The following is a 16,660-nucleotide window of genomic DNA, read 5'->3' as shown; positions in this document are numbered from 1 at the left end:
CTATTCCTGCATCTTGCGTTGCGTTTGAACGCAGCAGTCAGGAAAATTTAGTGCTGCAGAGGGAAATCTGCTCTCACACATTGCAACAAGCGACCAGAATATTGAAACACTTGAGTTTGAATAAGCGACTGAGGTTGCAGAAGCCAGGTGCTGAACAAGCATCGGAAGAAAAAATGTACAGAGCAGTCGCGTTAGCGAAGCACCCGAAAAGGTGTGCAGCAGCTAAAGCTTACGGGGAACCATACACACCCGGCCACACCTGCTGGGCACAGGCTAGATTTATTTTGGGGCCAGCAAAGGTATCATATGCGTTGCATAATTGGTCAGTTCTCTTTAGTAAGCTTCGCCCCAATAAAGACATGTTATGAGGTGAAGCATATACAAAATATCATAGTGAAGCATACGAAGATTGGAAAAGGGCCACTGTCACAGGATATAGTATGTGTTCCTTAAAATAAATGTGCACATGCACCTTTCGCTGGTCACAGTACGAGCACCGTGACATCTAATAACTGTACTGGCAGCCATTCAGAGCTGTCTATGACAGTGCTGTGGCGATTCATGACCTTCCTCATTGTGATGTTTTGCCGGCTGTTAGGTTTTCTTTATGTAGTCCCTTGAAAAATGCATTAATGGGGTTCTACTGTACAGATATAATTACTCAATGGAATGATTTTCACAAATACACAGGCAAAAACAAGCACTGCCATGTGTTTTAGGCAAAAGATAAATTGACTTTGGGTGGGCATGATCAACAACACAGTGAAGCAAACACGCAGGAGCAGCACTGTTTTGTCTTGAGAGTCACCTAACGAACAGCAGGATTCAAACTATGGCTGACAAGCAATTTGTTAAGACTTCTCAATTCAACAACACAGTACAGCTGCCACCACTGTTTCAGTCAATCAGAGCCTCCTACAAGGATTAATCTTCATGGGAATTAAACTACAAGTCCCTTAAAAATATTCGAAATTGACACACTTTTGGTATTGGAAGGCTCCTAAAACCTCCTCCGACATATTTAACACCTAAACAAACATACGCATCATGCCCAGAATACTGCGACGATCATCTTTGGCCAACAGGGCAGTATTATGCGCTGTGGAAAAGCTGCAAATTCAAATAACAATCCTTTGCTCCTCTCCAGGCTTTTCTGGCCCCTTCTTAGCATGTCATAACACCAGCAGGGTTCTGTGCATGACACGACTCGAGTAAAAGTTGTCAATTGGTTGGCCAACTAGGTACGACACTGCCAACGTGACAAGAGCTGGCTGTGTGCTCCAAAAAGGAAAACGATTTACCCATTGGGTGCTACCGATTCCTCAGGGAAGCTTTTAGTCTGTGTTGTGCGGAGGGTGACTAGGGGCAGACAATGGAGGAGCCTTTTTTCTGGTGTTTATGCGACCCGTAGCTTTCGTTGTACTGCATGGAGTTTGGAGAGTGTGCAGAGAGTAGGAGAAAGCATCTATGGGGAGGGCAGCGAAGGTGAAGGAGGAACCTTGATGGCTGCATAGCCGTTCATCAAATGCTTGTAACTTTGCTATTACAGCACTTAAAAATAATTCTTGTGGCAGTTATATGTTCTTTGTAAACTGGTACACAACCAAAACTATATAATAAATTTTCGAGGTCAGAGTTTAAGCAATTTAGTGTGCAAAGCAGTTTGAACCTGTTCCTATATACAAGCTCAAACATCGGCTCTTTCCGCATCATTGAGACAATCAGAAAGACTTGGCTCATCTTCAAATTGCTTGGTCTTACAAGGAGCCCATTTAAACCTCACTCAAGACGTCACATGGTGCCAGTATGAGGTCCCACTTCCTCACCCGATAGCCCCATTGTGCGAACAAAAAGTGATGTCTCCCCAGCTGTGAACAACTATGACGTTACAGTTAATGTGACTTCGCAAGCTCTGCATCGCTGATTTCTTCCTGCTGCCCTGAAACCAAACTTATCTCCATATCTCTCTTAGCCGGGCCATGAGAAAGATTGAAAAGTTTGCACTCTGACGATTACACAACACCGTGACGTTACCAATACTCAAACTGTTTCCTAAGGCATTACTGCTTTGTGTAGCAACTAATAAAATAGATTTAAAAAATAGGAAGGAAGGTTGTCAGCGCACCATGCTCTCACGAATTGTGAATAATGGTGTTATAATGTTTTACCAATTCTGTGAATCCTGAAAATTATGTGCCAAACTCTTTGGCAGCAGAAATCTGAGCACTTTTTTTTTTTTTAACAGGAGTAGAACCATCTTTAGTTGAACATTCAAAGTCAATCTGTCGTCAATGCATAAAAATGTGTGCTACTGCTGGTGCATGTTGATTCAACCTCGTAGCTGGAAGAAAATTCACTTGTAATTACTTTATCCAAAGGCATGCGCAAATGCTAAATTGGCCACAGGGAGCATCTCATTATGCTAAATGGTGTTGTGCATAAATATCAAGACATGAACTACCACTAACAGATGTGCATAAGTGCCTCAAATACCAAGTGTAAATGTTAAGTAGGTAACTATTGGTGCTAAAATCTTTCAGTGCCACTGACTTACCAGCACGTTTCTGTTCCACCATGTCACTGACATACCCATACATTTCTTAATCTCTAGTGAGGACAATACTAAGAGTACATTTGCTATTATCAGTCACATTCCTCTTCTGAATAACCTAAAGTAAGGCGTTGTGTTCATTTTATGTTATCCGAGAAAAAAAAAAAAAAAGAAACAGACACTAGAGGTGCGTCCCTTTTGCAAATCCCAAGACTGAAAGGATGAACATTTCAAAAACCTCTGAATGATTTTCAGCCTTGAAAAAATATATATATATATATATATAGCCCAAGGAGCAAATTTGCGAACATGAAGGCAGTGGAGTCCAGATCTCCACAGTCATCATAGTATGTGAATGACAGGAACGCTGGAACACTTTGTGGGTAGTTGCACCTTTACAGCCTTTATTCTTGTATTTATCACTGCACATAACTCCAAGTTGGCTGTGCGTGCCTTCATAACTGCGTAGTTACCGTCCGTGATTGTGTCAATAGTGACCGCGGTTTCGTTTTGGCTCGGTGCAATAGCTGCGTGCGTAATGCCACCAACATGGCAGAAGCTGTCAAGGGTGAAGAGTGCCGACTACATCACGATGGATGGACGATCTGTTGGCGACCAGCTCACTAGCGAAAAAAATAATCGGGATGTGCAAGTGGTAGTGAAAAGCGTGTCTCGGATGAAAACGCGCACTGTGGCTGCGCTGAGAAGGAAGTCGTGACATCAGAATTGCAGCTTCTGCATTGCTTTTCTGCAGAGTAGAAACAGGATCTGCCGATTAGTTCAATAAATAAAAAGATGTTGACATACTAGTAGGCATCTGTTCATTGTTTTCTTGATACCTTCGATAATTCTGCATTCAGTTAATTCGGACATTTCTTGCAGCCTTGTGAAATCCGAATTACTAACAACATTTTACTGCACATCAAAGCATAATAGTTGTACTAGAGGCAAGTGTAAAGAGTTGTTAATGACTATTTAATTTAGCATTTTGCTATGAGATTCACAGATCATTAAGCCATCACACATACTCTGACATTCAAAATTATCTGCATACATCCAACGCCCAAGTAATTTATCAGGTGGTTCTTGTTCTGTGCTTGGGGTGTTGTAGTACATTTTTGTGCATGTTTAATATATATACACACATATATAGTTAAAGCTCGATATAATGAAGTATATAACTTTTCATAACCTCTTGTCCATAGAACACCATGCATTTAGAACCTCAATATAACAAAGTGAGTTTGTATGCCATTTCAATATAATAAAATTTCACTGCTGTCGCAAAAGAATGCAGACTATAAATGGAGACTGGTGGATGCAGATAGACAAATCCTTGAATCACAAGCAGCTGTTTGCAAACACACCTCTCCAACCACACGCTGCAAGACAAGAGCGACCCCCGAAGTGGAGCCGTATCATGTTCTGCATAAAGTCCAAGTGCGATAAGATCCTATCGTGCCGCGCGCACTGTGAGCTTTAGGTGCGAGTGAAAGTGTGCGAGGGTGAGAGAAGAAAGATGGTGGCTTCACGAGTGCTGCCTTCCTGTGTGCACAAAGGTAAAGAGGGGAAAGGCAGCGAGCGTGGAGGGGGGTGCGGAGTGGGGGGTAAGTTGATGCACGTCTCGGCCGTGGCTGCGCATGGTTGTAAGTGCAGCTAAGCACATATGCAGCCGCACACCCTGGTTTAGAGGCAATCTGCCGCGCACCATGTAAGCTGTTTTACCACGTGCTTAGTATTGGAGGTTCCGTAATCTCGAGTTTTGGTGACTCGTTGGAGCGAGAGGCGGACAAAGCATTCGCTTGCCACTGCTGGCACTTCTCTTGATAGCGCTGTCCCAGTGCGGGCACCGCTATTAGCCGCGGTGGCGGAGTGCACGTGAAAGTGTGGCTGACTTCGCTTAATTCGTACTGCTGAAAAGACATTGTTGACGTACGTGGCATGAAACCGTATCATTCGTCGGCGACTCCCAAATTTATCAAAATGAATTGTTTTCTCATTCAATTTTTCTTTCTTTGGTTGCCCTATATTTCTGAAAATTCTGCAGCCCCTTCCCATGTAAGAAAAATCGATCGGCGACTCTACTCATTTGCATAAATGATTAAATTTCAATACAACAAAATTTCGAGTGTAACAAATTACAAGTAATCAATTATGTTTGTTCGGTAGTTTTGCAATTGATTGTTTTTTTACTCAGTAGCGCTCACTCTAATTCTGTTACTTTCTTTTAGTAACAAATTGCATGTAACCAGTAACAATATTAATGAGACAAGCTGTATGAGGCGACGCAAATTTGAGCAACTGAATTAGGTGGGAACTACAGCACAACGGCCACTGCCGTGCCACAGAGCAGAGTAGCAGATGCATATATATATATATATATATATATATATATATATATATATATATATATATATATATATATATATATATATATATATATATATATATATATATATAATGAATTCAGACATGTCCTTGGTTCCAGTGATTTCAGGTACTTGAATAACAGGACGCAGAAAAATGAAGACATTTAATTTTTCTGACGGCTTGGCTTCATCAGGGAAGGTCAAAATGCACTGATAAAAGCCGAACCATGACCAAAAAGTCAAAAAAAAAATTAAATGGTTTCGTTTCATGCATCCTATAATTTAAGCATAGGCAGTCTATGCTCGTTACAACGAACTTGCGTACAACAGACTTTCGGATATAACGGATCATTTTTCAACCTTAGCTTGGTCGGCCTATTTTAATAATGGAACGAAGTTTGCTTTTAATGGACCACACTACAACGGACTATTGGCTGCAGCGGATGAAATTAGTGGCAATTTTTGTGAAAATCGGACATATAAAACAGACTTTTGATGTGCCGACACGGGCTGACAACTGACTTACAAGGGTCAGCTGACAATTGTGGCTCAACATCGCGCGCGATGGAGGAAGGAAGGTGAGGCGGAAACATGCAGTCTTTCGCGCACGAGGCACAAAGCCGGGGAGGAGAGGGAGAATGGGGATCTACTCCAGCGGCTGCTGCGTACGGCGCGGCCACCGTATCTCTATCTCGGAGGCGATCTGCGATGTGGATAAAGTGCTTGTCCACGCGGGCACCATATCTTGAAAGCAATCTGTGATGTGGACAAGTTGCGCGCCCACGCGGGCGCTGTATCTCGAAAGCGATCTGATGCTCAATATCTTGCGCAAGAGGGAGGAAACGGGGCGCTTTCTTTCGTGTGCGAGTCGCGGAGGGGAGGGGAGGAGGGAAAGAGCGGGGGGGGGGGGGTTCTACTCCAGTGGCTACTGCTGAAGGTGCGGAGGCCGTATCATTGAAGCGATCTGCGATGTGGACAAAGTGCGCCTAGCGCCGGTAGCTTCGTATGTGCTGTGCTTTCGACGTTCGCTTTGAAGCAAGAGACAGCTTGAAGGGCAATTCGCTCGCGGCTGCTGCCGCGCTTCTCTCAATTTTCTAACACAATTAATTCTTCGCCTTTCGGGCGAAACTGCGACTTTTTTCTTCTTTAATTTGGACGTTCGTCACTCACTCTTTGCGATAAGTTGTTAGACATCACGATGAAAGTTTCGTAAGTGAGGAGCCTTGGAAATTACGGACTTTGGATAAAATTGACGTTTTCTTTGTCGGATTATCAGGGTCTGTTGTAATGAGAGTCGACTGTATATAAAGAAAAAAATGTATAGAATACATAAATAAAAAGGAAATAAATTGTTTGGGTCAAAGGAGGCTTGAGCCTTCTCTGAAAAATAAAAAAAAAAATTAAAGGGACACTAAAGGCAAATATTAAGTCAAGATAAAGTGATTAGTGCTCGAGAATCTCTAAGGCGTGAATATTATCGCGAGCAGAGCCTTAATAATAGAGAAATTGAGGTAAATGCACGACATGATTAGCAACTCCCCCGGGACATTCAAGTACTTGCCCAATGACGAAAGCACTCCTCAGTTAAATTCTGTCATTAGTAGTCAACCCCTCATTGCACAAAATATCCTCGTATTGTATTATAAGACGAAATAGAATGCCGCTTGCCCCGTTCTATATCATGTTTAGACAAAAGAACTTTGAAATTACCCTTAACAACAATGCGGGCGGTTGAACGGTTTCGTTTTCTCTTGACTGCGTGCCGCTCACGCTTTCGCGTTTCAGTAGTTATTGTGTACTGCTGCGCTGGTTTTGCTGGCTTGCGAAACATGCACAAACTGCAAGTACCAGAGACTTCAATTTCCATGTGATGTCGCGAGATGCCCGAACGGTCTACACCAGTTCGCCAAAAAGCATCTGCAGCGGAGAATCTGCTGCTCTGATTTTATCTGTCTTGGCTCGGTACCACCGTTTATCGGATGCCATTTCACTCACCGACGGCAGCAAAGGGCGGTGATGACATCGGTGAGTGAAACTCCCCCGGTTGGGTGGCGGGAGATGTGAATTTTGAGAAAGGTGTTTGAAACCTTCAGATGCAATTTTCTCATAGACTAAGTCTTTTCTTCGCACAAAACGAGCGTTGCGATGCTTCTGGAATGGTATTTAAACAGTCCACGTCGGCTTAGTATTAGCCTTTAGTGTCCCTTTAATGGTCAATCCGACAGAAATAGGTCTCGCACGTCTGGTTTGATGGCATTCGTTGTTCCAATATGCAGAAGATATTGCCACTCCACCTCAGCGGCCTTTCCCGCTCTACGTTTTGCCGCCTCCGCTTGCACTGCTTTACCTCAGCTTGTGCTGTCGTTATTTGTCATCTGCATGACGCTTACCCCATTTCACTTTTACTCCTGCCTAACTCATAGCGAGGCCCACCTGAGGGTCAGCCTGCTTTGCTTCAGCTGCTGCAGCCAAATGAGCCTTATGGGCATCCTCCGATGCAGAGTGTGTTAAGAAATAAACGCCTTGTGAGGAAAAGGCAAGCTGCTTAGAAACAAAAATATAGTTGTCCTCCGTCACATCCTATGGTGCAGTGTGTCCGTTACTGGCACGGAAGGTCTCGAAAGTGGTGTTTCAAACCATCAATAGCGGGGGGGGGGGGGGGGGGGCATTTTTGCTTCCTACATTGACGATCACAAAAAATTTGGAGCGCATTCGAAAATCACTGCCTGGGGGGGGGGGGGGGGGGGAAGTGAGCTTCTTAAGAAATGAAAGAATAGCACTCCTTTTATGTGCACTAGTGCAGTGTGTCTGTGGGCGGTGCGGAAAGTCTTGAAACTGGCGTTTCAAACCATCATTAGCGGGCTAACGATGCCCATTGGGTGTGGTACGGAAAGAGTTAATGTGCACCTAAATCTAAGTACATGAGCATTTTTTTCATTTTACTCCCATAGAAATGCGGACACCGTGACTGGAATTACACCCGCGACCTCAAGCTCACCAGTGCAATGCCATAGCCACTTGGCTGCTACGGCACGTGAAATTTGTGTAAATGCACCAGCAAATTACATTAACTCATCAGCAACATCATGGTACAGGTGACCTACTTTGGCATCTCTCAGGGAACTGTTTTGGAGCACAATGACGAAGAGTGCAGGTGCATTGTGCGTTCAACTTGTACCAAGTTCTTAGGATGTTGCATAGTGTAGCCAGAAGTACCAACTTGCCTGATCTTTACACTCTGGATGGCATACTGAGCGGCAGCGGTTGCACTTGTATGCAGTCTTGTAGAACTTGATGCGTTTGCCACATGGACCGCAGCTCTCAGACTTGATGACTGTTTTGGGGCAAAAAGTATGCTCCCTGGAGAGCAGCTTCCCCGCAGAATTGCTCCTTTTTGGTGTTGTAGTTTCCAAGCCTTTGTCACCACGACGCTGACTGACAGGTGTGCTGGGTGCAGAGCCTTCAGTGCCAACACCACCAGAAAAGACAACTTTAGTTCAGTAAATTATCGAAAAGTGGACCTCTGCATAACATTTGGCAATCCATTTTAGTCATTTACTCCAACCATACTATTAACCACTTTGCCATTAAAACATGTAGGTTAATGCACTAATGTGCCGAACTCTCCATCCTGTAATTGGATCAAATAATTTAGCATCTGCATTAAAGCTGCAGAGGCTTCAAGTGTTAAACAGAACAAAATGTTCCAAGTGCAGAGATTTAAGAACACTGTACAGATCTGAGGTGTAATTATTGAGTTCAGATGAAAGAAAATGAATAATTAGTGAGGTCGAGTGAAAGATTGTATCAAAATTAATGCCACAACGTCGGTATTCTCCTTAGCCTCATGACAGGAGAACTACAGACAACAATTCCGATAGCATTGTTATAAGTTTGGTTTACCATGCCCACTGCCAGAGGGAGGAAAAATGCGCTTCTGACCAGAATGCACTGCAAGCGGACAACAGGATTGCATCACCACTGCAATTCAAAGCAAGTGCTACCCAATGGATAAGTATCATTACACAGTAGACTCTCCTGAACATGAAGGGCCCTGTAATGCTTGGCCTATGATAAGCACAGTTAATCTGCACAATATATAGCAATAAAATTATGAACAGCAAGTTCACGCTGAGCAGGACATGCAAGCTCTCTTGCTTTAAAAATCCTTCAGAGTGCAAGTAGCTCAATACTGTTTTAGCTGTCAACAAGAATAGAAGTAGGCCTTGGCATGTAGTCACTGTTGTGAACAGAATTAAGCTTTTGATAGATATATGCCAAAAAAACAAATTGGCTGCAAGAAATGTTACAGTGTGTGTGTGCATGTGCGCGAGAGTGAGGAGCAGGGTCCCATTTAATTTTGACCATCTGGGGTTCTTTATTGTGTGCCCAAAGTACTGTAATGACCATTGTTGCATCACTAAGCAGATTGTGTTGTATGTACATGAATGTGGAACCCACACATTGTAACATTACAATTTCAAAGGCATTTAATGATTTAATCTTAATCCATGCCAGAACATCCATAAGTAATGAGGCACACAAACTGCAAATGCTCTCAACCAACAGCTTCTAACTAAGGATGCCCACATTCCCGAGAAAACCCCTGCAAATAATGTGGCATGTCCGCAGCTAATGCCAAGAGCTTGGGAATCAGCTCGGTAGTTACTCTAAATAGACATAGTTCTGGCATCACCAAGGTTACTGGTGTTTACCACAATGGTACTGTGAGTTTTGGTTGTCTACTTCAATATTTCTTGTCACAAAAGGCAATTTAATTGAGAATGAAATTCAATCGCAAGTCATGCTCATGTTACCTACCACAACTGGTATTATAATAAAAGGGTTCCATAACATAGTTATAGCTAGGGCGGTTTAAAATTTCCTAACAGAGAAAAACACTGAATATTTTCTTCTTCATATTTTAAAGAAGTGAAATATAAAGGCTGCTTGGGGTCCGTAACAATACAAAAAGGCCTATTTACATTATATGATATGTGTAATGCCATTCACAACTGCACTTGCCATAAACTGAGGAGCTTGCATATACAAGCTGCAACAGAAGGGCAATTGTATCTGGTACACCATGACGACAGTATTGAAACACAGAAACAGCACGTCACCAGATGTTTGAAGAAGGAAAGACCAATACCAGCCTGCATATTCTTTTGAAAGGATGCAAATGCAGCGTGATTGTTCTATCATAAGTTGCTTTGCCTGTTACCACTTGCATAAGGCTTTCTAGCTGTGCACTACAATAAGAGCTGCTATCATTTGCATACAAACCAAAATTGATATTTGACAACTTTAACAGTGGATCAAATAGGCAAGATTATTCACATGATACTTGAAATTCTGAATGTTGGTGCACACATACTTATAACACACTTAAAAAAAAAGAAAGAAGGAAAATGCAACAGAAGATTTGATCAGCATTGTTCATGGGATCCTACGCATCACTTTCAATGCCGAGCACAACTCACCACTAGTGAATTTAGGGGTCAACACGATTGTTGGAGTGGTCTCTGAAGAAGGTGCAGATGGTGGTGGTGGTGGTGGTGCACTCGGTGCTGGTGTCAAAGGCTGAGTGAACACTCGAGAGGTTGCCACAAGGTCCTTTCCGTCCCTCAATGTGACAGTTGTTGTAGCAATCAAGTTTGCACAGGTTGGGTCATTCTCATCATGTTCCTGAAACACACACGCTATGTTTCACTGAATTATACTTTAGTGTTTGCACTATGGTATACTAAGTCGGTATAATGCAGCAATTCCCTTTGCTAAATTCTATTCCTCAAGTATTCACAGCAGGCCGATTTTGGTGATACAGTCGAAACGCGCGATAACGAAATCCTCGCAACAATATATTTTCGTATCCCCGGCGAATGCCCATAGGATTCAGTTCATACCTCTTGACAACAAAATGGCACTGTACTACAATCCCGCATCAACGAAATTTGCTGGAACGTAACCCTGCATATTACCTACTTGTGCAAGGCTAGCAGGCTCGAAAATGTGCTCAAATTCGATTGCTTTGCTATAAAATGGCGTAAAATACTGCCACATTACACTTGCATGGGCGCCAGCACTTTTGTTTACAAAAACAACTAAGCGCTGGAAACATGTCACGGCCACCATCTTGTTTGTTGATCACACTCCGAAGTGGCACGCATGTTGCTACCAACATGTGATGACAGTTTTTACACACCTAATGCAGTGCATAATGTGCGCCGCAGTCAGAAAAACGCAGTAAAAACAAGTAAATTGATGTCCCACCAACGTGGAATTGTTTACGGCGCTTGAGATGGCAGTCGCACCATGGGGTGCCACGCATCGGGCAGTGATTGAGTGATCGTTCGGGAATACGCATCCCTTGCTTCAAGAACGCTAGTTTTGTGCCAAACATGGATTTTTGTGTAGGGGCCGTAATCTCAATCGACTGCCTTCGGGTATAGTACGAGATATGATCACTTTTGCGCTTGGCACCAGACGTGTCGGCGCCTATGGGCGACAGCATACGCTGGAGAAATGCTGCCGATTGCGTGGAGCACTGTTGCTCTGCGTCCGGTGCAGAGTTACACAAAATCTCGCAAAAGTGATCGTATCTGCAGAAGCAATTGGCAGACAATGCTGCTCCACGGCTGTGCTGCCACTGCTGATCGATGTATGCAGCACACTTTGTACTGTCGGCAATGCGGTTTTGTATCCTTGAGCAAAGCTTGCCATACTAGGCCAACGGAATTTTGACAGCAATGTTTTGTTCTGCAATGCATTACCCATTTGTGCCGTCTCATTTAACAACAACGAAATTCTCACTGCAAGGTTCAACTGTAATGTGGGCTGAGCGTTGCTCGAACCACAGATGAAGCACAAAAATAGCATTCGAATAGAATCATTATGTTATCCTGGCCCAGGTTTCATGGTTTTCCTATCCTGTGCTGGGTAAGGATGGCACATTGCCAGTAAACACAATCTTCTTGAAGTAGGTAAAAAGGGTTTAGAACAATATTTTAGGCATGTGTTGCTTTTTCTTTTCTACATCAATAATTAAAAGAAAGCACTACATTTGTTATATGTGATTGAACATTGTTATAACGAAGTTTAACCTGACATGAAAATACCTTTCTTACATCTGATATTTGTTACCTGTGTGCATGCTCATATCAGGGGAGGGAGGGAAAGAGAGAGAGAATTGTGATAGCGTCTTTGCAAAAGAACTGCAAGTGTGATACCTCCAACAGGTAAGCAAAGATTTTCTTGCTGATTTTGATGGCCTGTTGGCAACTTGCTGTACAGATATGTGGCACTTGAGCTTGAACGATGCAGTTTCATGTTGCTATGATGCTCTACTTTAGAATGACATGACCACTCCTGTTGGAGCAGTACGGAATTTTGCAATATTGGCCACTTGTAGTGGCACAGTGGTGCAATGGATATGATGGCTATATGCCAGAAGATGCCACACATCCACCACTAGTTTCTCTGATTTTACAGAAACTCGCTGGTGGCCCATGTTTATCATGTGCTTTCAGCCTACTGTTGCTGGCTTGTGCAGACAAATTTACAGGCAAAATGTGCAATTCAGGTGTGGCATTCTTAGGCTAGAAACATGCAAACCAAGCTAAAATGATACTTCGTCATTAAAACCTACTTCCAATTATAAGGCTTACTGCAAGATAACTTTGCAGCAAGCAGTATTTTACTGCTAGAGCATCTGGCAATAAAGGAGAGGTAATTACTATTTTAAGTATGTATGCCTAACAGCCACTAAAAATCCGGAAATTGCCTGAAGTAGCTCAAAAGGCAACAATTTCTTTCTCCTTCATCATTACCAAGAGCATCTGCAAACTTGCAGAAGTAAAAGCAGATCCTTTTAATTTGCAGAACATCCATAGGTACTCAGGTCAGTTCTAACAGAAAGGTGACAAAAGCAGATTTGATATGAACGTACCTGTGCATAAAAGCTAACGATTATTTAATGAGCACTATGGAAACATTAAAAAAAGGGCAAAATAGTCAGCGTTGCAAATTTCTCTGCACTTGTTCAGCAGAAAGTGTAGCTTACGGGAGTAGAAAAGGTTGAACAACCCTTTTGAATTGCTGAAGATGATGTCAATGGGACATCAAGCATTTTCAGTACTTTCCTGTACTAAGGCAATTTTTGAGTATGCGAAGTTAATTTTACATTGTTTTATAGTACACCATGACATCACCTTTGGCAAAAGCCACCCATTTGATATCGAAGAAGTATTCCCACCAGTTGCAGCCTCCCTTTAATGCTACAAGTATGACCTAGTATATAAACTTATTCTGACAACTACAAGTAAAATATCTACTTGAATCTAAGAATTCAGCCTCTTCCATGCCGATAATAGGATATTTCACTAATAAACTCCGCATTAAACAGCCCGAGTTTCTTTTTAACACTTGGAAAAAAAAAAAAGTGTGGTCGGCAATCGCAACTTATTTATAGCCACCAATTTGGACCGTCACTTGACATGACATCCTATGTGACACTGAAAAAGCTGCTGCTGTCTCTCTTCTATAACATTTGCTTGTCTGCTTCCGTCACTTTGCTTCCAGAAAACATACTCCCATTTGCATACCTTTGAGCTAACACAGAGCAAGAAGATGCAGAAAATCATTACGTATCTTAATCCTTTCAAACAGCGTGTTTGCAAAATGGTATTTAAATATCTAGTAAAAGGAAAAGGAACCAGAAGAAATGTCTTGAAATGGCCAACCTTGGACTTCTTCTTGACTGGAGATCCACCTTCCAAAATGCGCTCTGCACTGGATCGACGCTTTCCTCTTCCCCCCAAGCGGGAGCTCCTACGATGCCCACTTTCGTCACTGACATCCAAGTCATCACCAGAAGGCGAAAGCGCGGAGCCTACGGACTCGTCGATGGTGCCCAGCCTAAATATACCAAAGACAAGGCAGAGTCAACTTGTCTGTGTAAAAAAAGGAACATCCTATTTGTTTTGAGATGTATGCATGCAGTTGTAATCAAATTTATTAAGTGGCGGTTTTATTTTGCAAAGCTTTATTTTTTTCCCGAGCTAAACCTGCTACAACAGGCCCTTATGGTTTCGTCCCAAAGCACACTTAAGGTATGAGAGACCGCCCGATTGGATGCTCTGGGTTAATCATGATTACCCATGGTCCTTTCATGCATGCTAAAAATATGCATGCCCTGATAATATTGCAACTGCCCCAAAACTGCCACAGTTTTAAGAGGATTACATGTCATACATGTCCCCATTGCACTATAAAGTAAACAAGGCACATTATGTACAACAATGCAAAACTCCATGGGGAACTTCAACAAAATGTATTAAAAGGGGAAAAAAATTATCCCCTCCTCTGCCTACCCAGGAGGGCAAATAAAAAGTGATCATATATAGTAAGTAACAAATAATTGCCGCTGACCTGTCTGTGTAATCCTGTTTGTCTTCAGTGGGAGCTCTGAGGAACGGAAGTTTCTCAATGGTTTCGTCGCGGAGCTCAGTATCATTCATGATAAACTCCCTGATAAGCTCAAGCTGCCGTTGCTGAAAAAGTGACAAAATTGTTTCAGTACAAACCCACAAAATGAAACATTTTAATTTTATGCCTTACTTTTGCGTCTCGCTCTTCTTCACATTTTTCTCTGCGACGAAGCTCTTTCTGCAAAACTTGTCTATGGAAAAAACAAGGACTGTAAGAAGACTACATTACGTAATTTCGTTGCAGACAGTTGGTTGCAGGTGTTTGTTATCGACCCCCTCACGATCAACCGGACTTTTCTAATATCTAAAACAACATATTAAATGAAATTACTTCATAGCATCCCAATGCTATTATTCCCCTTTTTGGAGACTTCAATTTTCCTGACATTAACTGGCACAATGGGATTGCTTTACTAACAAATCAAACTGAAGCGAGCGACTTTATAGAATTGTGTTTAAATTACAATTTAACACAGCTCGTACTGGAGCCAACCCATGTGTCGGGGACATCTGCCAATATTTTAGATCTTATACTAACCAGTCATCCCGAAAGCTTAACATCCCTTACATATCTTCACGAGATTAGTGATCACAAAGTTATTCATGCTGCCTTCCCTTTCGCACCCCCACTACGCAACATGCACGAGAAGACAATTTGTTTATATGACAAAGGTAACTATCAGGCTATAAATACTGAATTAAACGCATTCTTTTCTACCTTCGCCGATGAATTTAATAACCATTCGATTCATGATAACTGGCTGTTGTTTAAAAACAAAGTATGTGAACTAAAGAACCAATTTATTCCAAGGATAACCATTCGATCCAATCGACAAAAACCATGGTTTACGAGATCCATAAAACGACTAGAAAATAAAAAGCGCCTTTATCGCCAAGCTAAAGTTAAAGGGACACTAAAGGGAAACAATAAATCAGTTTAGACTAATAAAGCATTGTTTGAGAAACCTGTAGGCAGTCATTTCAAGAAAATAGTTTGTATATTAGATGAGAAAATGAAGGTCCAAGTATCAGTATTTGAATTTCGCGCCGAAACGCCAGCGCTGGTACGTCAGCGTGACGTCATGGATTCCAAAGTTTGTTTTCACATTTGGGCCGCGTTGGCTGAATAAAGGTTCCCGAAACTTGGCATGTTTAATCTTTGGTTCCTTTAGAACACAATGTAGTCAATCTGTACCGTTCTATATATTTAGTAGGTCCTAGAAAATGCCATCAAAATCCAAGACGTCACAGCCCACAGGTGCGGGAACTCGAGTAGGCGTCGCCACTCGTATTTCTTTCTTGCGCTTTTTCTGGCCTACCAAACGTCTTATCGTTGTAAGAGTGGTGTTTTTGGTGTTGTAGAATGGTGATTTACTGATGCAGAAGAAATCACTTTTCACTTTAGTGTCCCTTTAAGGCAAGCTCAGTTGCGTGGGAGAAATATTACGCTGCCAAAGCTGCGTACTTAATCAGAATTCGTGATGCCAAGCAAACCTTTTTTCACTATGACCTGCCAAACATTTTACTTACTAATACAAGAAAATTCTGGCAGGTGATAAACCCCAAAGAAGCACGTATCAATAATCTTACTAACGAGCTGGGTGAATCGGTGACAGATTTAACCTGCGGTAATATGTTCAACAACGCGTTTTCTTCAGTCTTTACTAATGAAATGGACACACTTCCAACCCCGCCAACCACAAATATACAATGCAACATGTCAGCCATCACATTCACAGTACGTGGGCTTTTATCTGTGATAGAAAATATTAAGTTGTCTTCATCATCTGGCATCGATGACATTAACTCTAAACTATTAAAAAAAACCCGAAACACATTTCTGCAGAGTTTCTATATTTATTATTTTCACAGTCTCTTTCCACAGGCACCATGCCAGATGAGTGGAAGATGGGGAAAGTTACTCCAGTCTACAAATCGGGCAACAAAAATTCTTCCCTAAATTACCGCCCCATCTCATTGACAAGTGTTCCCTGCAAAATCATGGAGCATATAATCTACTCTCATATTATGAACTTTCTTGATGCTAACAACTTTCATCCTTCACAGCACGGGTTCCGCAGGGGCCGTTCTTGCAAGACCCAGCTTGCACTATTTCTTCATGATGTTCATGCTAATCTTGACTGTAACATGCAAACAGACGCTATATTTTTGGATTACGTGAAAGTGTTTGACAAAATCGCTCATCAACGCCTATTACTAAAACTTTCTCGTTTGCATTTGCATCCTGATAT

General features: G+C 42.2%; 1 protein-coding gene across 3 annotated transcripts in view; it reads right to left on the bottom strand.

Annotated features, from left to right (window-relative positions):
• The window catches only part of tum (Rac GTPase activating protein tumbleweed), a 63,967-nt gene that overhangs the window by 42,790 nt on the left and 4,517 nt on the right, over positions 1-16,660 (bottom strand). For all 3 annotated transcript variants that reach the window (XM_065434453.2, XM_065434454.2, XM_065434452.2), the window contains exons 4-8: positions 14,539-14,599; positions 14,350-14,471; positions 13,662-13,836; positions 10,404-10,608; positions 8,145-8,380 (exon numbers count right to left, since the gene is read on the bottom strand). In XM_065434453.2, the coding sequence (XP_065290525.1) occupies positions 8,145-8,380; positions 10,404-10,608; positions 13,662-13,836; positions 14,350-14,471; positions 14,539-14,599 (799 nt within the window). The remainder of the gene's footprint in view (positions 1-8,144; positions 8,381-10,403; positions 10,609-13,661; positions 13,837-14,349; positions 14,472-14,538; positions 14,600-16,660) is intronic.

This window comes from Dermacentor albipictus, chromosome 1 (assembly GCF_038994185.2).
Source record: "Dermacentor albipictus isolate Rhodes 1998 colony chromosome 1, USDA_Dalb.pri_finalv2, whole genome shotgun sequence".
In the NCBI taxonomy this organism is placed as follows: domain Eukaryota; kingdom Metazoa; phylum Arthropoda; class Arachnida; order Ixodida; family Ixodidae; genus Dermacentor; species Dermacentor albipictus.
Note: the sequence above shows the minus strand (reverse complement) of the source record. Positions and strands in the feature narration are given on the sequence as shown.